Genomic DNA, 24,041 nt, shown 5'->3' with positions numbered 1-24,041 from the left:
TGAATACTCTGCGAATCCATGCAAAGTTGCACTCTCTCAAAATCTTACAGTTGAGTTATGTTGACATTGACATTTGTCTTGTCATTCAACATTTTCTATCTCTCACGTCAGAGAAACAGACACACGAGTTGCAACGAAGAAGGGGGAGGAGGGAAAAGGGAGGGACACTGATAGGTGAAATTATTCAATCTATTCAGACTCCATTTTGAAGTCAACACAGCGGAAGGAGGGAAACAGCAAGTCCAAGGAAGGGTGAGTGTTAATATTAAGGCTACAAATGATTACTGTCATAACCGATCAATCTGCTGAAAATACCCATGCAATATGAAATCACAAGTGCTGACGTCTTCAAATGTTGTTTACTTTTACTTTTCCTGGTTTCTGTGTCCTCACAGCAATGTAGTGTAGCACACTGGTGCGGTAAAAATAGAGGGAAGCCACAGTTAAGAACAACACAGATGTTTATCTGAAGTCTATTTGATGGATTTAAAAAGTTTGTTTTTGTAATGGCTAGAATGTAAACTAATAAGAAGCTACTAATTTGAGAGGTTGGACTGGGATTATAATACTGTGTATGTGTGTGTGTCTCCAGTGTTACTGGTTTACCTGTCAGACTCCAGAAGATGAGTGATTCGGAGGAAGAGAAGGACAAAGCAGAGTCTGCAACATCTGGCTATCTGTCTATGAAGAGTGACTTGTCTAACTATGATCCTCCAGACTTCAGTAATGAACCTGGACCCTCAGACACAAAGTAAGAGACTGTTTCTACCATAAACTCACCTGAAGATGATTCAGTCTTTATTTCATAACCTACAGCACAACACTATTCGCTTTATAACTCAGAGTTTTTAAAAATTCAGTACAGATCTTTTAGTTGGTTGAGCATTGACTGCATTATTTCTTCGTTTATTACTTAAATTTTGTGTGGAAAGAGTTCTTAATTACTGTCCTGATATGTTTATCAGTTGCTTCAACCAATATTTCAAGACCAGTTTGCTTTAGACATGCACAAATTAATCTGACAGCCCATAATCAGTCAACAGTGTCTTTAATTTAACTGTTAGTAAATAAACTATTACATAGAAATATTTTTTGTCATTCGGCATTTTCACGCTCCACATGTCAGACTTTGTGTTCTCAAACATGTAGATGTTAAAAACTCTTCATTCAAATATATTCACTTTGCAGCTGTAGCTAAAATGCTTAGAACATGCAGATGGAGATATGAACATACCTATTTGTTGTCATACTCAAATCATGATCATGTGCCATGTTTCATGTTACATCTGCTTTTTACAAGAACTAATGATATGTGTAAAACAATGATTGTTTCTACAGACAGACAGCAGATTCTTCAGTATCCAGTCTGTCTATTAAGAGTGACCGGTCAAAAGAAGATCCTCCATGCTTCAGTAATGAACCTGGACCCTCAGACACAAAGTAAGAGCTTCTACTGTAGACTGACGTGAAGATGATGCAGTGAGACTGTTTTGTGAAACAAAGGTTCTGGGGCCTGTTTCAGAAAGCAGATTCAGCAAACTCTGAGTCTAACCCTGAACTCTGAGTTGATGAACCCTAAGGTGGGAAACTCAGAGTTTTCAATCTCAGAACAGCTTATCAGAGTTTGTTCAATCAACTCTGAGTATGTTCACTCCAAGTTAAGCGCGTGTGTGATGAATGAAAAAAACCATCATCAGTACAACAAGTCACTATGGCAACAGGTAAATAAAAGGCAGAGTCTCCATTTTAATCCATTGGACGTAGAGATATTAATGCATGTGTGTGTATACACTGCACATTTATCTTTTTAAAAAAGAACCTATGTCAGAGCAGGAAAAGTGTCAATAAGTTAAGACAATAAAGTTTTATTCAGTGTTGCCCATTAATTCATCATTTACCAGACTTACATTTCCTTAATGATGATAAAGTGGAATCTGTGTATCAGGCTGCAGTTACATTACATTTTAAATATATTTGTTCAGCTTTAATCTGACGGACAAAACACAGGAAGCAGCAACTGAAGATGAAAAATATAGTGAAAGATTTAAAACATGTAGATAAAAGACACAGAGACATGACTGTAAACTCACAGTCTGATCAAGAAATAATGTGTTTGGTGATTTATACTTGAAAAGGTGTCAAGGTTAAAATACAGAATATTTTAAATTTTTATACATCTATTTGTATCTCAGCTCAACATCATTCAGTGGCTTTTTTTCAGCTGCTTCAACAAATGTAAATTTAAACATTGTCTCTGAAATGCTGTTAAAACACGTTAAGACTGTGCTCCCTATTTTAAAAAAACTCACTTTCAAACTACATTCTGCAGCTGCACCACAATCCTGCTGACTTAGAAATATTAACATCTCCAATATTATAGGAATGATGTTCCATCAGTGCAACCAATGACATCATGACTGATAATTATTCATTGATCCCATGTGTCTAAAGCTTCATACCGTGATCTGTCTAAATTTAAACTGATATTACACATTATATGCAATAAAGATTTCAGCACAGGAGCTGCTCTAACAAACTGACACCTGTCTTGTGTGCACTGAGTCACAGTGTTATAACAGACGGACATGCAGAAGTTTGATTCTTAGCTGAGGCTGAATTCATGCCGTGTAACATTTGAATATAAGAGAAAAAACACTGTTCAAAGAAATGACTGATGCACATAAAAGCAGTATCTTTGGAAAGTCCTGAGGTTTCTGGATACTGAGTCTGACATTTAAGGTTTGGGAAAAGTAAAATATGTGCAACTGTTCTATCAGAGTCACACAGAAGCAGAGACATATAGCAGAAACAGCGACAGAGAGAAACACAAATGAAAAGATGCATTATGAAGAGACTTTACCAGAGGTCTCTGTTCAGCACCACAACATAAGACAAAAGAGCACCAGACTTTTCACAAGTGGAATTTTTCTGTTTTGCTCAGTTGCCTCCTGCTTATTTTTCTTGACTTCAATGGCTCAACGTAACTTAAAGAGGCCCTGTGGAGTTTTCTTTTTAACAAACAAAAGTCTTGTTTACATTGACTTACCTACCAAAATGCATTGTGTATATCCCTGTATGCTAAAAAATGTATTGAATCCACTTCCCTCCTCATGAAGCATTACATCTGAAGCCAGTATTTTAAATCCTGCATTGTTTATGTTCATGTTTAGTAGCTTGCAATCTTCCTCTTGGCCTTTGCTGGCGCTTCGTTGTGTCTGTCCAATTACTTTTGAACTCTTGCAATTGTAGTATCCATTAATTTATGTCATATTGAATGTGCTGAAGCATAGAGCCTGAAGAACAGAAATGTGTAACTGTCCAAATACTTAGTCTGGACTGTAGGGACAACACGTTCGCACTCCCAACTCATCACATACAGAAGCTTGGTCATGACCCTTTGGCATCACTTTTTTATGTACTGGGGGAACCCAGTACATAAGTGTCAATTTTTAGTGTCAATTTTTAACATGCAGTATCTGGACAGTTCATGTATCTTTCATGCCTGCACCAATTGTTAAATATCACTGTTAAAAAATAATTATGTTTTATGGTGTGGCAATGCTGTGGTTAAGGTCTGGTTAGGTTTAGGCACAAAATCCGCTTGGTTAGGGAAAGGTCATGGTTTCCGTTAAAATTACTTGAAATGTGGTGTGGGTTAAAGTAACTGCTTCCTTAAATTTACACAACCTTTGTCATCATGGCAACAGTAAACACCACGGTTGGAAATGTGACAGTCCTGGTTGGAAACGGAAAATGAACAGCAGTCTCCTGCAGCTAAGTCCACTTTTTGCAATCTATCAATCTAGTCACCCAATCCGCCTCCCCCTAATATGTCACCTTATATCTACATCATCAGTCTCATGGTGTCTATTTCAGACATTGTGGAAGTTCTATAGAGGTCTGTCAGACTACCCTACGCATTAAAAGATTATGCTAAAGGGGTACCCAGTGCGTTAAAAAGTGACGCCTAGGACTCCTGGCTAAGTATCCGTATATGATGAGTTTTGAGTGAGAGAGGCTGGTAGGGAAAGAGCTACATGCAACTTGTGAGCTGTAGGATGACCACCTCTAATGTCATGTGTCATAAAGACTGTCTTCATCTCCACAGAGAGAGGAAAGGGAAAGGTGTCCCTGTGGAGGAGCGGCCGTGCTGCTGTTCTTTTTGTCAGGATGTTGAGAAGGACCCAGTCTCTAGGTGTCGACACTGGTTCTGCAGACGGTGCAAGACCCCATTCTGGGAAAAGGCTGCTTCATCAGGAGACTCCTCCTGTCCCCGGTGTGGAAAAAGATCCAGAACAAGACCTAGACCGAAGGCCAGCACTCTACAAAGTAAGACTGTCTGCTGATGTCATAATCTCTGAAAACAGGACAGGAGTCTACCTCCTCTGTCCTGTATTTTTAATCATACATTTTTCCCCTTTCTTTCAATAGACAGTGATCTGCTGAAGGTTTTAAATGAACATAAGATCAATCTGAAGAAGAGATGTGAATGTGTGACTGAAGGAACTGATGGAGCAGGAAGTAGAACCCTCCTCAACAGGATCTACACTGAGCTCTACATCACAGAGGGACAGAGTGAAGACGTTAATACCGAACATGAGGTTAGGCAGCTTGAGACAGCTTCCAAGATGAGGATTCTCCATGAAACTCCAATCAAGTGTCACGACATCTTTAAAGTCTTACCAGCCAAAAAGAAAGGCATCATCAGAGTCGTTCTGACAAATGGCGTTGCTGGCGTTGGAAAAACATTCTCTGTGCAGAAGTTCACTCTGGACTGGGCAGCGGGCTTGGAAAACCAAGATATCAATCTGGTGATTCTGCTTTCATTCAGGGAGCTGAACTTGGTCAAAGATGAGCAGTACAGCCTCCTTATGCTGATCCATGTTTTTCATCCAACATTACTGAAGGTCACAGCAGAGAAGCTTGCTGTCTGTAAAGTTTTGTTCATCTTTGACGGCCTGGATGAAAGCAGACTTTCATTGGATTTCAAGAACAAGAAGGTCGTGTCTGATGTCACACAGGAGTCGTCAGTCAATGTGCTGTTGACAAATCTCATCAAGGGGGAGCTGCTTCCCTCGGCTCTCATCTGGATAACCTCTCGACCTGCAGCAGCCAATCAGATCCCTCTCACATGTGTTGACAGGTTTACAGAAGTACGAGGCTTCACTGACATCCAGAAGGAGGAGTACTTTAGAAAGAGATTCAGTGATGAAAAACTGTCCAGAATCATCTCACACATCAAGACATCCAGGAGCCTCCACATCATGTGTCACATCCCAGTCTTCTGCTGGATCACTGCTACAGTTCTGGAGCACATGTTGACTACAGACCAGAGAGGAGAGCTGCCCAAGACTTTGACTGACATGTACTCATACTTCCTGCTGGTTCAGACAAAGAGGAAGAAGCACAAGTATGACGAGGGACATGAGACGAGTCCACAGGAGCTGACAGAGGCTGACAGGGAAGTTCTTCTGAAGCTAGGAAGGCTGGCATTTGAAAATCTGGAGAAGGGAAACATCATGTTCTACCAAGAAGACCTGGAGCAGTGTGGTCTTGATGTCACAGAGGCCTCAGTGTTGTCAGGAGTTTGTACAGAGATCTTCAAAAGAGAGAGTGTGATCTTCCATAAAACAGTCTACTGCTTTGTTCATCTGAGCGTTCAGGAGTTTCTGGCTGCAGTCTACTTGTACCACTGTTACACCAACAGCAACACAGAGGTACTGGATGACTTCCTGAAAGATGTGGAGGATGAAGAAGATGATGAAGATGTGTATGATGATGAAGATGTGTATGATGATGAAGATGATTATGATGATGATGATGATGATGATTATGATGGTGATGGTGATGATGATGATGACAGTGACCATAACCATTTCTCATCGCTGGATGACTTCCTGAGGAGAGCCATGGATAAATCTCTCAGAAGTGAAAATGGCCACCTTGACCTGTTTGTTCGCTTCCTTCATGGCCTCTCTCTTGAGTCCAACCAGAGACTCTTAGGAGGCCTGCTGGGTCAGACAGAGAACAGTCCAGAAATCATCCAGAGAGTCATCAACAACCTGAAGGAGATGAACACCCACAGTATCTCCCCTGACAGAAGCATCAACATCTTCCACTGTCTGATGGAGATGAACGACCGCTCAGTACATCAGGAGATTCAAGAGTTCCTGAAGGCAGAGAACAGATCAGAGAAGGAACTCTCTGATATCCACTGCTCTGCTTTGGCCTACATACTGCAGATGTCAGAGGAGGTTCTGGATAAGTTGGACCTGAAGACATATAACACATCAGAGGAGGGACGACGGAGACTGATCCCAGCTGTGAGGAACTGCAAAAATGCTCAGTAAGTCCTGGTGTGATTAACATTATAAATTAGTGTAGATTAGTAGTTTAGTCCTTAGTCCTTAGTCCTTCAAATATAAACAATGTAAAATTCTTATTATTCTTGAAATAATTTTTTGCTTATTTATTGCAAAGGTCATTTGTCAGTTATATTTAGTCTCAGATGTTCTTGAACTGTTTGAAGTGCTGTGCATGCAAATAATGTTGTTTTTTCAGTTGGTTGTGTTTATAGCTGTCAAGTTAATAAACAGTTATTCTATATATTTCTAATAATTCTTAGATTTTACAGTTTTTTCTTCTATTGGATGATGGAGGTGTCATGCAACCTAGTAAAACAAATGAAGGACTTTAGAGATTTTGGTTGAGGTTTTATCACAACAGCATTTTACCCCAACATATATTAGTATTTTACAGTCCTCAGTGAGTGTAGCTAAGTTATTAATACATAAGTAGGTTCTGCAAATAATATATACGTAATCAGATATACACGTAATACCTGATTTTATGCTACACTGTAGAGTTTAAAATACTAGTGCGGTGCCCATTCAAAATATGCCTAGTGAGAACAATTTCTCAATACCTGGAGAGAACAGTGTCTGTCCCCTAAGTGCCTCTCATGCAGACTATCTGTACACACTACAATTCACCTATGTTCCCTAAACGTCTCACATGCAGGCTATCAGTAGATGCTACAATTTACCCATTGTCTCTTAATGCCTCACACACCCGTTAGTGCCCATTTAAAAAGTGCCTGAGACACACTGAACTATGTCTTGAGACACAGACACAGAGCTCCTGCGTGTGAGAAATGGAAATAGAGCTTAACTCTCTTTTCAGTTAATTCTCTATGATAGTTCTTATCACTATGGATGCAGTCCCATCTCTGACAACAATGTGGGTTGCAATGGCAGAGAGGTGCTGTCCATATTTCTGCTTGTCGACTCCACAGGCAGAGGAAAAAGCACATCAATGTTGTAGAAGCAATGTTGTTTATGAGGTATTTTTATATATTTCTCAAGAACCGCTCTTCCAAACAACTTGACACGTCAACATCCACCTGCCAGGTATGAAGTAGATCAGATGAACAGTTCTCGAGATATGCGATGGACAAACATACATACAGACAGACAGACAGACAGACAGACAGAGAGATTCCTTGCTCTACATATGGAGAAGATCTGAACCATTTTCCAAAAGAGATTTTGGAGATCTCTGATTTTCCTTTACACAGACTTTAAGAATTCAACTTTCCATTTCAAAGAGGGACTCTACAGGTTGTGTTACATAGTCTTGCTTTTAAGTCTTTCTTATATTCTATTCACAGAAAGAAACTGTCAGGTGTTTCCTCTCTTGTTGGTATACAGAAGAGTAGTAGCAGGGAATGCGAAGAGGTCTGATGAATAAATGAGAGCAGAATGGTAGAATTCTGACTTTTTAAAGAGATCTTATACGCATTAAAGTGCTGTGTTATATGTTTAATGCTGGTACCACATCTCTCTGATGATATTAATGTTGAAAATGACAATAATTCAGCTTAATTGGTTTGTTAATTGTGTTTGTGTGCTGAATTAGTTTTCAGATTCTCAGAAAAAGAAGAAGGCAACAAAACATCATGCAGTCATCTATCATGACACATAAAATATTTAATTACATTAATATTTAATTATGTAAAGGTATAACATTGTCAAGTCATTTGTTTTATTTGAGAATTGGTCAACTGTCACTAAATTTTTCTGCTAATAGATGTGAACCCGACAGCAGCAGGTAGCTAGCAAAGAGAGATCATCTTTCTCAACTGTAACTGTTCGCTGAGTTGAACTCAGTAAAAGATATCTTGGAGTCAAATAAAAAATAGTAGTCAGTAAAAATGGTTTTCTAGTCAAGATGGCCTCAGGCTAACTTTGTGGAGAAACACATTTGATTAGAACATACTGACAGGCTGTCAATATTATGGAAGCCTCAATGTAACTCCATTTTCTCTCCCTTCATCTGCAAGATTAAAGCAAAGCAAACATCACAAGTCTGCAAGTATATCAAACACAGTGAGATTAGATTAACTGAACCACTGATGTGAAGGGCAGATGTTAATGAAAAGAGGAAATGTCAGTTTGTCATCAAATACATGAAGTAAATATAAAGTGTCCTCTTTCATGATAACTTGCATTATAATATATGTGTCATGACAGACTTTCTGGGTGTGGACTCTCACAGACTCACTGTGGAGTTGTGGCCTCAGCTCTGAAATCCAATCCCTCCCATCTGAGAGAGCTGGATCTGAGCTCCAACAAACTGCAGGACTCAGGAGTGAAACTGCTGTCCGCAGGCCTGGAGAATCCAAACTGTAAACTGGAGAGTCTGAGGTCAGTTCACTGACTAGCTTTGGTAGTATTTTTCTATATATTCAATTCAAAACTTTGACTGAAGTTTCAAATATCTGATTCATACATATTTTGGGATTTTCCTAAGCAGAAAACTGTAGAATTTAATTTTCCAGTGTCAAAATCCAAAGTTGTGCTCTGTGTAAAATTACTTCTTAAGTTTACAGTAATGAGGCTTCAGCAGTCTGAGTTACACATATTAAGTAAGTATCTTTGTGTTTCAGCATTGTTTCATTGCTGAGCTGCAGTAGAGGGATTGTAACTCAAGGAAGGAATTTTTTACTTAATAGTCTGTGACTTCGGTCAACAAAATTTAAATTTAAATTAAATTCAAAGATCATCCAGAAAGAAATCAGTTTTTCAGTTGTGGCTTTTTCTTATTGTCTAGCACCTTAATTTGACACTGTTGACGTGCAAATGAGTATATACTTCCAGTAACGCAGTGGACACCAGTTTAGTAGGCAGACCTTAAATGTGGCCCAGGACACATTCGCATACATACTGCTAAAAGAATATGGCCGTATGTGTCATGTAACCAAGAAACCTAGTTTCTGTAATCAGGTTCCACATTACCACTGCTGTTATCGGTAAAAAACTTGATGTGAATTGAATCTGAAGAGGCATAAAATCCATTTGAAACATTTACTTAAAACAAATAAAGTTACAAGATTCAGTCTGTGCTCAACTTGGCTCAGTGGTCAAAAACTGTCTTGCTCTGCAGATGATGAAGCCTAACTGAGAGCTATTGGTTATGACATAATTAGTAGCCTAACTATTACAGCATTTAGATTTAATTTCATTTTTTTTAATTAAAAACAAAATATTTCAATCAGACAGTAATAAATATAATATCCAATATTTTCTTGTCGTAACATTTTTATGAAGCTACACAGAGTTTATACTGACTGAAATATACAAACACAAGATGCTTTGAGTTTTTATGGTGACACCATTCCATTAAATTGATCATCATTTTCTCCCCATTCCCCAAATTCCATCCTGATATATTTGGTATCTTTGTAAATGTGTGGATGTTGAGTAGGATCTGAAATAAATGTCAGATGGAGTCACTGGTGGAGCTGCAGGATTTAAGAGATGAAGTCACTACATCTTTATTGAAGTAGCAGCATGTTGTCAGTAATATTAATCAGAGCTCTTTTTCACTGTTTGTATTTGACAGTTTTTAACCTGCATCCTATTAGGTTCAGGTGTTTGGAGTTTCCATTTTCTAAATTTCTACATTCTAAACCTTCTTCAGCTCTGAACAGATTATGAAACATTGAATGATTTCAAGCAGGAACTTTGTCTTCTAAAGTGACATAATGTATTCTTTATTCAGATTGAGTGGCTGCAGTATGTCAGAGATCAGCTGTGCTTCTCTGGCCTCAGCTCTAAAGTCCAACCCCTCCCATCTGAGAGAGCTGGAGGTGAACTACAACAAGCTGCAGGATTCAGGAGTAAAGCTTCTGTGTGATTTTCTGGAGAGTCCACACTGTACACTGGAGACTTTGAGGTCAGTTCACTGACTGTCTGTTACTATTGTTGATCTTATATGTTTATCAACTGAACCTAATTTATGTACATTTATAACTTACATCCACAAAGTGAATTTACATTGTTCCATATTTTCATTTTCTATTGTATTTTATGACTCTGAAAAGTTATCATGCTGCAACCCTGTTTATTAGTGAGCACATGTGACACGTCTGTGTCTGCGGACCTCCAAAAAAAGTATGCTTGGAACTGCGTGTGCATCCGTGTGCAAGTCCATGAATTGGCCCTTCCATTGACAGCACACTGTCATTTAGGGAAAGTACTTAGAATAAAAGCAGAATGTTTGGTTAAAAAACTTTTAATTTACTTATTTTAATGATACAATAAAAGTCAAGTAAATGCTTAAAAGAAGAAAGATATTTTTGTTATCTAAACATTTGACCTCTTTTTTACCATATTGGAAGCAAAATAACAGATAATGTGGTGTGCTCAACAAATTACTTTACGCAAATTACAACCAACCAATATCACAAAGCATGGTAATTGTAAGCTCTTCTCAACATACAAGGTACATACAGAACACTTTTACATATAAAAACAAATCATCTGCTGTTTCTGACAACGAAAACTGTTAACGTTTTTCATTTTCTTCATGTTGGTGCTCCCCAGCATTGCAAATTGGCTGGTGCTCTGGGTACTCGCCCGTTGCAATATATGCATAATCCGGCCCAGTCATTTGGTCCATATACCAAGCTAAAATATGTGAGCAGAATAGCACATTGGACCACACTTGAAGGCAATATCTAGAGAACAATGTTTTGCCTCATGAAGATGTGCTGCCTTCAATGGGCTGAAGAGGAGAGGGGAGCATAATGCACACCATAGCTGGCTGCGGGAGCTGGTATAATCCAAAGATACGCAATGCTTCCTGCAGTTGGGTCGGATTACGCTCATACCTCAAACATATTGTATCAGAGTTTGTTTGTAACCGGATCAGACTACCTATTTCACAAGGTCTCGGTCTGCTTGTTTTGGTCGGCACCCGCATGCGATTGCTATGTTTATATCCGCCAAAACGAACCAAACCAAAGGGGAAAAAAAACCTAAGTTTGACTCAGCCGAACAAAACAAGGCAGGTGTGAAAGCGCCCTTACAGTATCATACCAGAGGCTTAAAATTATATTATATATATTATAGTATTTTTTGGAAAATTATAGGTCAGTCATAACCAAGAGAGCAAATAGGCATAAACGTGTAATTTAAGAAAACACATATTTATTGAAACAAACCACTTTTTGACACCAACTACAAATGTAGCCACATTATTTAAAAATAAATAAATAAAATTGTTGATGTAGTTATATGATGCGTGGAAGGGGATAGTCTTTCAGGACTTGCTCAAAGAAAAATGTCCCAATACTGAAAACAAAAGGCTGTAATAGTAAACTATAATAGTACAAGTTGTAGCCTGTTCAGCATCTACATAGAAATTAAATAAATAAGTTACCTTATTTGCTTAAGTTCCACATAGCCCGCCGTTGTGCAATTTTCAAATAGGATACTGCCACAGCCTGCAATAGGTTTTAACTATCCAGTAAAACAGGGGTCACTTTCCCACTGTATATTTGTTGGTTATGCTTACTTTTTGGCTGCTCCAACAACATCTCTGGCTAGCCTCTTCTTCACCTATCCCTATCCTCACCTTCCTGTTCAGCACTCATTTTCTTTACGTTTTTTCACATGGATGCAGCAGTAAGCTCAGTAAGATCTCCCATGCAAACTCTTGGAGAGAACAACAGCTGTGCTCGTGATTCAAGTTCATCATCACAACAATCATGATGAAAGGCGTCATGGAGAAGAGATGCATAAATACAGACATAGGATCCATATTTCACTATCCTGATCGTGTCAGGAAATTAATTACAGTGAGATAGCTTAGACTGATTAGAACCACTAATCCTAAGTGTCACAAAATGATCAAATTATCGTACATTATGGGACTTTTGGCATTATTGATCATACATCGTACAGAGGGCAAAATTTTTTGTCTGCTGGGGCCCAGCAGAAGGCGCTCATATTGCACACAACACATAAGTCTCAGTGGTAACTTATACATTATAATCAGACTAACAAAATAAAATACTTAATAACATAGTATTAAAATAGACAGATGAATAGTAATAGATAAAATTAAGTGCACATCCAGTAATAACAGCAAAACATAGCTATTATGGCAAGTGGAATCATTAACTAGGTTACATACATGATCATGTGCAGAACAAAAGGCTACAAACAGAGAAAGTAACGGTGGAGCAGCTGGAGGAAAAGAGGTCATTACACAGAGCGATACAGCATTGTATTTAAAATAAATCCAACTTAAGTCTAACTAACAATGACACTAACACAACGCAGCCTGTAGGTGTCTAAATAAGTAGGTTTCCAGCACTGAACATTGAAATATTTGGTAAATTCTGACACTTTCACATTGTGAGGAAAAGCTCTGCTCTGTCTGTCCTCCTCTCACTATGCTGTCAGTCTGCTCGGACACAAACACTCATACCAGAAACACAAAAAAGCAGCAACTTCTCTGACTAATACAGTTCAAATCAGTGAACCACACTTCTAAAATATGGTGGAGTTTAATGTACTGACCTGTTGCATGTACACTATACAGTATTTATAGTAACTTGCTCACTATAGTTAATGTAAACACATTTAAAACCTGAACGCATGTGAGTGTATTATAAATGTATTTAAATCTACATAATTTATTTTTTATTCAGATTAAGTGATTGTGGTTTGACGGAGATCAGCTGTGCTTCTCTGGCCTCAGCTCTGAAGTCCAACCCCTCCCATCTGAGAGAGCTGGAGTTGAGTAACAATGAGCTGCAGGATTCAGGAGTGAAGATGCTGTGTGATTTTCTGGAGAGTCCACACTGTAGACTGGAGACTCTGAGGTCAGACACCATTTGTTTTACGTATGTGCTGAGGTTGATATGATGAGAAAGTTGTGGTGGCACTAAACTGCAGACATAAAGCTGATATGCTGATCCACACTATTTTAATGTTAAGGTCTGTTTTCTTCTTAAAGACAATGGTTTAGTCCATTGACTGTGTTTGAGCAATGTTGGACTTCACATTTAAAATCTCATATAACAAGAAAAATCTACACTGGATAATTCACTCTTTTTCACTGTATTTGACAGTTTTTAACCATTCAGTTGGGTTCAGTTCAGGTGTTTGGAGTTTCCATTTTCTTAACTTCTGAATTTGAATCCTTCTTCAGCTCCTAACAGATTATAAAACATTGAATGATTTCAAGCAGGAACTTTGTCTTCTAAAGTGACATAATTTATTCTTTATTCAGATTGTGCAAATGCAGGTTGTCAGAGATCAGCTGTGCTTCTCTGGCCTTAGCTCTGAAGTCCAACCCCTCCCATCTGAGAGAGCTGGAGCTGAGTAACAACATCCTTCAGAATTCAGGAGGGAAGCTGCTGTGTGATTTTCTGAAGAGTCCACACTGTAGACTTGAGACTCTGGGGTCAGTTCACTAATTGTCTGTTACTATTGTTGATCATATTTGTTTAACAACTGAACCTAATTTATGTACATATATCATTTACATAGATGAAGTTAATTTTATTTTTTCCATATTTTCATTTTTTTGTACACAGTTTAGTCTGTAATGATAAAAGATGACTAATTATTAAAGAAGCTGTTGGGATTTTATGGGAGTTACATCTGTTTACAGTAGATCCTCTAAACTTATATGTGTTTAAAATCAGTAAAGGTTACTTGCTGAAGGAGAAATATTTTTTAGTTTTACATTAATTTTAGTATATTTTCATGAATAACAGAACATCAGTGTTGGGCAAGTTACTTGAAAATTGTAATTAATTATTGATTATGTATTACTCATTGTAAAAGTAATAATATTATTTATTTAGCAACAAAAGTAAAGTTACTTGTTACTTTACTTTCATTACTCTGGTGTCAGCTCTGTCAAAGTTTCCTTTAAACAACTTAACAATATTCCACAGCCACATGGTGCATCACTTGTGTAAACACATGTAGAAGTAGAAAATGAGACATTTGTGGTTTAATAAGCACACAAGAAACAGTTTGGAATGATTTACTGATCATCCAACAGCTAGCGTAAGTGTAGCCTCAGTGATGAACAAAGCACTCCAGAAGTCCCAATCTCAGTTGCACGAGGCACACACCTGTACTATGAACTAAACCAGCATCAGGTGACTCCTGAATGTAGGTGAACATGTGGCTAATGGTAGCATTCTGGCTAAGAACACACAACATGGGAATAAGATAATATTTGTCCTTCTCCGGAGCAGTCTGTCAGCTGAACGCAGACCACACCAATATCAACCCTATATTAATCCCGGTGCAACACCGAAATCTGTGACCACCAAAATCTGTGACTGAAGAGAAAGTTGTTGCACTGGTTAGGTTTAGGCATGAGGAGTGAGATGGTTAGGTTAAGAATATCGGTCAGACTCAATCAGAGGCAGAGAAGGTGTGGGTCATTACAGAATGCGGTGGGGGGAAAAATGATGCAGCCTCTGCGGTCACAGATTTCGGTGTCACACTGGAAGGACAGCGTGCACATGGATCGTCAAGTTTAAAAATAACAGAGCATTACTGGGGTTAGTAAGAGTAATACAATTACTGAATTTCAAATTGTAATTCCTTAAGGCTTTTACACACTGGGGGCTGTTTATTTTGAGGGCCCACATGGGGTGTTGAATATCCTGCTGTATGTTTTTTGAACTTATTTACTGTATCTACATTGATTGATCAGCTCCCGGTCTGTCTGTGAGCTCGCCTGTTTCAGGCAGGCAGGTACGCTTATTCTCTACAGTGGGCAGAGAAATAAAGCCCATGAATCAATACATAGATGTATCATGTATCCTATGCATCATTGCATTGTATTTATAAATACAAACACTGTGGATTTCTTCCCATGTAGCTGACATGCAAACTGTTTTAATTCAGTAAGTTTCTGCTTTCAGTCAGCCTGGTGAAAGCAGTTTGTCCAGCCGCTGTCCTCTCAGCTCCCCAGGAGCTGCAGGTGACAGATGGCTGCTTCTGTGGACAGAGATGCTGAACACAGGTCAGCGATCATCATCATCACTGGAAGATGTCAACATCATCCTGTGATGATGATCTTGTCCTCCTCCTCACTCAACACAAGTAGAGGAGAGCATTATACTTGTTCAATCCACACCGACTCCGACCTGAGTTCAGCGTCTCTGTCCACAGAAGCAGCCATCTGACTGCCTTCACCAGGCTGACTGACAGCAGAATGAGCTGTCGCAAATTCTTTCGCAAATTCGTGTCTCAAATTTGTATCGCTGCCAGTATGAATAGGTTTGATGCAAATTATTCGCAGGCGATTATTTTGGATTTCCATGATGTTTATTTGTTATGCCCCCAGTGTGTAAAGGCCTTTACACTGCTTGTTACTGAAAAAAGAAATATTACTGTAAACTGCAGAACACACATACAGAGGGACAGACAGATCAATGCAGGTGTTAAAGTATGAACATGGTATTTTGTTATGAATCAGTGTTGACATGAATAGGTGTGTGAATGTTGTGGTTACATTTGGATGATGTCTGTAGAAGGTTGACATTGTGATGACCCCTAGTAACACAGTGACAAAGTCACTCTGCTCATTTAGAGAAAAGCTCGTAAATTAGGACATACTAATGTTGAACTACACATTTAAAACCTGACCACATCTGATTGTATTAAAAATGGATTTTTATCTACATCATTTATTCTTTATTCAGATTGAGTCACTGCTGGTTGTCAGAGACCAGCTGTGCTTCTCTGGCCTCAGCGCTGAAGTCCAACCCTTCCCATCTGAGAAAGCTGGATCTGAGTGACAATGAGCTGCAGGATTCAGGAGTGAAGATGCTGTGTGATTTTCTGGAGAGTCCACACTGTAGACTGGAGACTCTGAGGTCAGACACCATTTTTTACTTCTGTGCTGAGATTAATATGATAAGAAAGACCTGGTCACACCAAACTGCAGTCATAAAGCTCATATTATGCTGATCAAAATTATCTTAACGATGAAGTCTATTTTCTTCCCCAGTTGTTTAGTCTATTCACTGTGTCAGAACAATGTTGAGCTGCAGCTTTAAAGCCTTCATATAATGAGAAAAATCTACACTGGATAATTAAACCTCTTAAACTCTGAATCTTTTAAACTCTTGATTTTTACATTCACTTTCATTCATCAAAAACACTGAATCTAACAGTAACAACTACTGTACAGTATGCGGTATTTTCTTGTTGTAACACTATTATGAAGCTATGCAGTGTTTATACTGACTGAAATATACAAACACAGGATGCTGTGAGTTTTTATTGGTGACACCATTCTATTAAATGTAACTATTGTAGATATATTGAACATAACTTTCTCCTCATTTCCCCCAAATCCATCCTTACATATTTGGTACATAGACTGTAAAAAAAAAAAAAAAACTGATGTAGCCACTGTGATGTCACCCATTGGTTTGTGGACTCCTGTTTTGAAGCCTTGAGTTTGCATTTTGACTGTCGCCATCTTGGATTTTTGGAGCCAGAAGTGACCATATTTGGACGAGAGGGTGGAGCTGACCCTAACGTTAGCTGCTAGTTACTAGCTTGATTAGCACAGTGCATTTACAGTCTATGGTGATAATAAAACTGTGACAATGCAAATGCTAATTTTCACTAGAGAAAGGCTTAAAACAGGCTTAAAAATTATTAAAACAAAATGTACTTACTAGAAAAACTGAACATCCAATTCCTTAGAGGGTCTTTTAGTACAACCAAACATTGAACAAGACATTTTTAGGTGACCAAAATGTTACAAATAACTTTTAACTGAAACCACATTGAAATAGGGACAGCTACAGCCACACCTTTACTCTGTGAGTCTGAGGTTATGTAATGGTTACGTGCCTAACCAATATTGTTGGCATGGTAGCAACCTATCAATCACAAGGTAGCCAGACCCTAAATCATACTCTGCTTTATCATTTATTTTACTCTAAATGGGACCATAATTTATAAAATGAACATCATGTCATATTGAAGCAGACTAGATACTAGCAATTGTGATCATATACTCGTTAGGAAAATGTTTACTGAGGTAAAATAAATCTAGTGAGAAGTTGGGTAATTTTCTCATAGACTTCCATACATCTGAATTATTTTTGGAGCCAGTGAAGTCTCCCCCTGCTGGCCATTAGACAGAATGCAGGTTTAAGTCACATCCGCAATGGCTCCACTTTGCAGAGCCAGAACTACCCGCTTTATTTGGTATCTTTGTAAACATGTGGATGTTGAGTAGAATCTGAAATAAATGTCAGTGTCTCTTACTTGTGTTTGGCTGCACAACATGATTTTGTATAGATGGAGTCACTGTTGGAGCTGGCAGAGTTTAAGAGGTGAAGTCACTCTGTCTTTCTGAAGTAGAAGCATGTTGTCTTTAATATTCATGAGAGTTCTTTTTCACAGTTTGTATTTGACAGTTTTTAACCTGCATTCAGTTGGGCACAGGTGTTTGGAGTTTCCATTTTGTAAACTTCTGCATTCTAAACCGTCTTCAGCTCTGAACAGATTATGAAACATTGAATGATTTCAAGCAGGAACTTTGTCTTCTTAAGTGACATAATTTATTCTTTATTCAGATTGAGTTTCTGCAGGTTGTCAGAGATCAGCTGTGCTTCTCTGGCCTCAGCTCTGAAGTCCAACCCCTCCCATCTGAGAGAGCTGGAGCTGAGTGACAACATCCTGCAGGATTCAGGAGTCAAGCTTCTGTGTGATTTTCTGGAGAGTCCACACTGTAGACTTGAGACTTTGGGGTCAGTTCATTGACTGTTACTATTGTTGATCTTATATATTTAACAACTGAACCTAATTTATGTACATCCAGGAAATTAATTTCCTTTGTTCCATATTTTCATGTTTTATTGTATAAAATTTAGTGTAGTTATAAAAGATGACTGATTCTTAAAAGAAACTAGACAACGTTCCCTGTTAGTTGTTAAAGTAAACTTACTGAAAGAAAAAGATTTTTTAGGTTTATGAATAAAGTTTGTTTACTGATATTGATCCATCAGGTCACACACATACACACAGGGGGGCACAGAGAGATCAATGCAGGTGTTTAATTATGAACATGGTATTTTGCTATGAATCGGTGTTGACATGCATAGGTGTCTGAAAGTTGTGGTGACATTTCGATGATGTCTGTAGAAGGCTGACATAATGATCCATAATAAGGCAATGACATCATTACTCATTTTAGAGAAAATCTCATTGATGAGGACATAGTACTGTGCACATTTAAAGCCTGAATACATCTAATTGGATTATAAATTGATTTTTATCTACATCATTTATTATTTACTCAGATTGAGTAGCTGCAGTTTGTCAGAGATCAGCTGTGCTTCTCTGGCCTCAGCTCTGAAGTCAAACCCCTTCCACCTGAGAGAGCTGGATCTGCATGAAAACAAGCTGCAGGGTTCAAGAATGAAGCTGCTGCATGATTGTCTGGAGAGTCCACACTTTAGACTGGAGACTCTGAGGTCAGTAGTGAGTTGAAATCAGTCCATGCTGATGAGCCCATTTATTTGTCTCAGAGGTGATATTTGGATGACACAGCTAGCATCCAATCAAAGATCCAGTATGTCCAGGTAGGATGAATAATTTCTTAGATTAGCTTTGAAGAGGAGAGGAGGAGAATGGAACAGAGCACTGAAGTCATATTTTCATTAACTGATTGGCATCAGCTGCTTCATTCATGCTTCACCATCATTGGTGGATGGGCTCATTCATCAGCTTCTTGGCCTACAGCTGACCAGTCACATCCTTTCAAATTCATACAGGTGTACAGCGATGCTATTATAACTTGATACTTTTCAATCATCACTCTCCACCACCCCAACATTCTCCATATTTGCTGAAGTTTTTATTAAAGCTGATTTAACTAAGATTTAAGATTTAGATTTCATGTATGTTCATTAAGAGGGGATCATTTCTCCTGCTGAGACTCCCTCAAAAAGCAGAGCCTTTTTCTCCAACTCTTAACTGTATAGTCATTTGCTATAACTTGGGGTGTAAAAATTCACATTGCTGGACTATGTTTGTGCTTTGGGACACACCACAAGTCCAGATCACACCCCACTTCATGTAAATAGGTGGATTGGAAAGTCCAGATGATGATTAATAGCTTGGTAGTTGTGTGAATTCACCAGAGTTATCTTTAGTGAAGAGACAGTCTGATTATTTGAACCCTCATCATAAGACAGTCCAGCTAACTTCTGTGTCTGTATTTATTCCTACAGGGTCGATGACGGACAAAACAGCACTACATCTGACAGACATGAAGGATGTGAGTGTTGGGACTGTGACCAGTTCAAAGTGCGATGTGACATGACAAAATACACATCTAAAAACAACAGGTTGAGATTGTGTCTGTGGAACCCTGTGAAGTCTGTTTCACATTACAGAGGAATCCACCATGAATGTGTGTTTGCATGTATGTCATTTGTCAGCACAGCATCTTGCTGAATGACATCATGTTTCATTGCAGCAAAAGTTGAGCCAGGTTCAACTTTTTTGCTGGATAAGCCTGCGTTATGTTTCTGGAGCTCACTGTGTTGCTGGACTGCCTCCATTCCAGGGCTCCAGACTAACTTTTTTCACCACCGTCCCAAAAAACAAGTTTAACCATCCTGAAGTGAATGGAAAACCATCCCAAAATCAAATGTTGTTTCTTTACTTTGTAAAGCAAGACAGAGTTTGCCTGGGGCCTCCACATCACTTAATCAGCCCCTGTTCATGTATGAGTGTTTTAACAATTTACTTCAAAGATTAGAGATGCTGCTTTCAGTAACTGTAAACGTTTCCATGGTGATCTGTGCCATTCCAGTACAGTTTCATACGTTTGCACTAAGTCTGCCGTCTTCTGCAGTCTTGTTTCTGCTCCTCAGAACCCATGCAGTCTGGAAAGATTCTAGCATGCTGGGTGCACCAATTCCTCCAGCAGTCTTTCTTGTATAATTGTAGAAATAGTTGTCATTAGTGTCTGTATATTTCTTATTATTACCCATTGTTATTTTGCTTAGTTTTGAGTCAGTAATTCGTGGCTGACGAAAAATGAAACTGTCCACTGTGGAGCAGTGGCGAACCGCCATTTGAAGACATCACATTGCAGTCTGGGGAACTATAATAGACATTTTTAGAATTTTTTGGTATTTTCTTATGCTTTTTTCTCATCTGACTGGTGGGAAAGATGATATGTTATCTCACTGCAAGAAAGTCTTCAGTTTGAATCTCTGTCATTTCTGTGTTGAGTTTGGATTTTTTCCTTTTGTTCAAATGTCCAAAGACATAGTATGATAGTATGACAGTTTGTTCCACTGCAATAATAGAAATAATGGACTTAATGGACATGTAAATCCACGTTAACTTTGGTTTTGGGGTAAATTTTTTGTTCAAACTTGATCTTGACTGAAATATGACTGTGCTTGGACTGGAACGCTTTACAATATTTCTTTGCCATTTTGACTTTCTTGGAGGGTTTTCCAATAGAGTATAGTAGGAGATTTGAAAAAAGTACCTGTCCAGCCTTAAACTGGGACTTTGTGTTGCAGCTTTCTGTATGTTTTTTAGCCCACTGGGCCACAAGGATGTCCAGAAGTGAGTTTAATGTCTGCTGTCTTCTTCTTCACATCCAATTGCTCTAATCTCCTACCAGATCCTTCTACATTCAACACAACCCTTGATGTGTTTGAGGACAACAGAGAGGATCAGCTGAATCTGACTGAGATAGGTTACTGGCAGGTAGAATCGATACAAATATTCATTTTTCACTTTAACATTAATTTGTTATTGATCAGATTCGGGTTCCTCCATAGGTAATACTCCTTATCTCTACACTCCAAACAAGATTTCCTGTCATCTGTATTATCTTCAAGCCCTCTTTTCCTCTCTTCTCATCCTCTGTTCCTTTCTCCTCCATCAGAAACTCCTTTTAATTCATTTCTACCTCATTTGTGTAAATAGTACTGAGGCAATGAGGATCCTGTTAGCTGTACAACTGTGAGAGCGAGGTGGTCAGTTCTTGTAACTAATGTTGTCACTTTCTACATCTTAGGACTTCACACCCAAAGTGCAGACTGAGTCTGCAAACATTTCATACAGGTAACCCAAACATAAGATGCATCAACCTTCAACCTCATCAGCTCCTTTCAGTAATGATGCTTCACCTCCTTTCAGACTGTTCCACTCTGTTCAGTAGTTTAACTCATTTTAGTGCTCAGACCCAACTGTTGAGTGAACTCCTTTCAGTGATAACACTTCACTTTTAACACTTTTCATACTCTTCATACTTCTGCAGCTGCTGCCTCACTCATATCTTGTCCAGCAGTTCAGTTTGGTCTCCAGCTTTTTAAGCACTGCAGCTCATTTTCTTCAGCAAATTCATTCTTTAGTTTTTATTCATTCAAACCAGATGGATGAGCATGTGTTTGTGTTGTATAATCAGCTCCTCTGTGTCCTACAGTTTCAGGTGTCCTGGTCCAGGTGTATTCCGGTGTACTTTGACTGGACTGGTGTTTGTTACGGTTCAGGAGGCGGAGCTGCTGTACTGGACTGTCCAATGGGATGAGAGCCTCCTACAACCAGCTGGCAAGATGGCTGCAGGGCCACTGTTCAACATCCAGAATCTTGACGGTGCTGTCAGTCAGCTCCACCTGCCACACTGTGAAACCATGGATGGTAAGCTGATTATTGTGTTTTGTGAGTTTTATTAAAACAAGGATATGGTTCCTGTTAATGCCCCCTACAGGCTGCAGAGTTCACTACAGCCACAAGATGAACAAACACACTGATTTATCAGTTCTTAGATTCTTGCCAGCAGTGGAGCTAAAAATTGTGGCAAAAAGGGGATAAGGAAAAAAGAGCAGCATAGCCCATTAACCTCTAGAAGGAAAGGAGAGGTAAGTGGGGTAGGAGGGTAGATAAATGAGTCACACCTGTGAGCCAGGGGTAAGGGAAAAACTGACAAAAGCATCATGGAGAGCAGAGAGGAGGGGGAGTGAGAAGGAGGAGATTACCAAAAATCTTAATCCAGTTTTTGGACTACCTACCTCACACTCATTCACACACACAACTCACCACAATCAGAAACTATTTAAGTGACTTCTGAATTGTGAAATGTGATTCATTTCTGTTTCTTAAATGGATATGGGGTATATACTGTATATTGTTTGGACCTACCTACATGGGCAAAAGATTTGATTTGGGAGTTTGATTGAAAGACTTTGAGTTAGACTTATACTCTTATTTAATTGGAATGCTTTGACTGTTTTGACTATCATTTGATTCCAATAATATTTAATTGATGAAGATGCTTTGGTAAATTGTGTTTTTGTTTTTTTTCTCATTTGGTATACTTTTGTAGCTAGGGTAATAGGCTAACTGAGATATCTCACTAAGTTGCATATGTGTGTATATATTACATTTTTTGTCTAAGAAGTGTAACAGGATTGGGATTTATTTATTATTAACCATTTCATTCCCCTATGCTACAACATGTAAATAAAGATTTTCCTGAGGGTGGTGCTAAGAAAATTAAATGGTTAATCATCTGGGGAGCATGAATGTGTTCAGGGAAATATGATATTATATAGTCTAATCTTTCACCTGATGATGGCACTAATGAAAAGCACTGAGATCCTCTGGAGATATGAATAACCACAGCAGATTTTACTTTCTACAGATGCTGTGTACCCTTGTATTTTGACAGTTAAGACCGGAATTTTATGTAACTTCAGAAAGAAATTACATTTTAAAGCAACAGTCTGTAACTTACCCAGAAATTAGTTTATTTTAATACCTTTTCTTTAACAAGGGTCCTTAGCATGAGGGGTTGGGACAGAAATAGAGATAAAAAACATTCAAAGAATTGGTCCTTTTTCACAGCACTAGTCCACATTTAGAGTTGTAGTGGTATAAGGGAAACAGAACAACCAAACACCACACCAACCAATACTGACAGTTGTGTTGAATAAACTGCCCGACATGGGAAACTTTTTAATTCTTTACTGACCAGACTGAGCATCAAATGAGCATTGACATTATAATAAGGATGTTCTTAGTAAAATAAATCTGTTTTCACAGCTCCACTCTCTGAAGGTGTGCTGTCTGTCGTCCACATCACTGGCGATGGAATGAGCATCCTGGAGCCGCTGGAGATTACAGACACTCATGTGGTTGTGAATGTCCCTCACTTCTCTCTCTTTGGCCTGGTCTGGGATTGTATTAAGAGGTTTCTGAACATCACAATGCCAGTTAGTGGCCAAGTTCTGCTGTTTCTGCGACCACCAAACCCCAAAACACAGAGGCAGTATCTCGAGGTGTTTCTCCTGCCGAGGAACATCCCTCTGCAAGAGGTAAAACTTTATGTTGTTATGTTCCAGCTCCACTTTCGGTCCAAACTTGTCTGATCATTCTTAAAGCTGCTAATAGGAACTGAATATAGTCAATATATATTGTAAATGTTTACACAGACAGTCATCATACATCATTGAATGGTAATAAATGCAACAAAACTGTTTGATGACAATAAAACACTGTGTCTTCGATATTGTATCATTTTTCAAGAGTGACCTGGCCAAGAGTAAAGCATAAACACTGTACAATAAACACAACAGTTGTTGCTTATCTGCCTACAAATGCGCTGATGCTGATAATATATGTGCTGAGATAAAGTTGCATTCTACTGAAGATAAACCACTC

The 24,041-nt window shown here is 38.6% G+C and overlaps 1 protein-coding gene and 1 long non-coding RNA gene across 5 annotated transcripts in view; one reads left to right on the top strand and one right to left on the bottom strand.

Annotated features, from left to right (window-relative positions):
* Nucleotides 1-24,041, bottom strand: part of LOC137169940 (uncharacterized) — a 34,764-nt gene that overhangs the window by 3,171 nt on the left and 7,552 nt on the right. The gene's annotated exons all lie outside the window — the stretch shown is intronic.
* Nucleotides 21-24,041, top strand: part of LOC137169916 (NACHT, LRR and PYD domains-containing protein 12-like) — a 30,405-nt gene continuing 6,384 nt past the window's right edge. The window contains exons 1-17 of one of the 4 annotated variants that reach the window (XM_067573346.1): nucleotides 22-252; nucleotides 593-751; nucleotides 1,339-1,440; nucleotides 4,109-4,329; nucleotides 4,432-6,346; nucleotides 8,532-8,705; nucleotides 10,063-10,236; nucleotides 13,001-13,174; nucleotides 13,585-13,758; nucleotides 16,028-16,201; nucleotides 17,924-18,097; nucleotides 18,650-18,823; nucleotides 19,583-19,629; nucleotides 20,998-21,083; nucleotides 21,397-21,443; nucleotides 21,805-22,019; nucleotides 23,424-23,695. In XM_067573346.1, the coding sequence (XP_067429447.1) occupies nucleotides 624-751; nucleotides 1,339-1,440; nucleotides 4,109-4,329; nucleotides 4,432-6,346; nucleotides 8,532-8,705; nucleotides 10,063-10,236; nucleotides 13,001-13,174; nucleotides 13,585-13,758; nucleotides 16,028-16,201; nucleotides 17,924-18,097; nucleotides 18,650-18,823; nucleotides 19,583-19,629; nucleotides 20,998-21,083; nucleotides 21,397-21,443; nucleotides 21,805-22,019; nucleotides 23,424-23,695 (4,251 nt within the window). In that variant the 5' untranslated portion in view covers nucleotides 22-252; nucleotides 593-623. Of the gene's footprint in view, nucleotides 253-592; nucleotides 752-1,338; nucleotides 1,441-4,108; nucleotides 4,330-4,431; nucleotides 6,347-8,531; nucleotides 8,706-10,062; nucleotides 10,237-13,000; nucleotides 13,175-13,584; nucleotides 13,759-16,027; nucleotides 16,202-17,923; nucleotides 18,098-18,649; nucleotides 18,824-19,582; nucleotides 19,630-20,997; nucleotides 21,084-21,396; nucleotides 21,444-21,804; nucleotides 22,020-23,423; nucleotides 23,696-24,041 lie in introns of all 4 variants that reach the window. The other 3 variants (XM_067573355.1, XM_067573365.1, XM_067573370.1) reach the window with 3 other exon arrangements.

The sequence above is a fragment of the Thunnus thynnus genome, chromosome 2, assembly GCF_963924715.1.
Source record: "Thunnus thynnus chromosome 2, fThuThy2.1, whole genome shotgun sequence".
NCBI lineage: Eukaryota > Metazoa > Chordata > Actinopteri > Scombriformes > Scombridae > Thunnus > Thunnus thynnus.
Note: the sequence above shows the minus strand (reverse complement) of the source record. Positions and strands in the feature narration are given on the sequence as shown.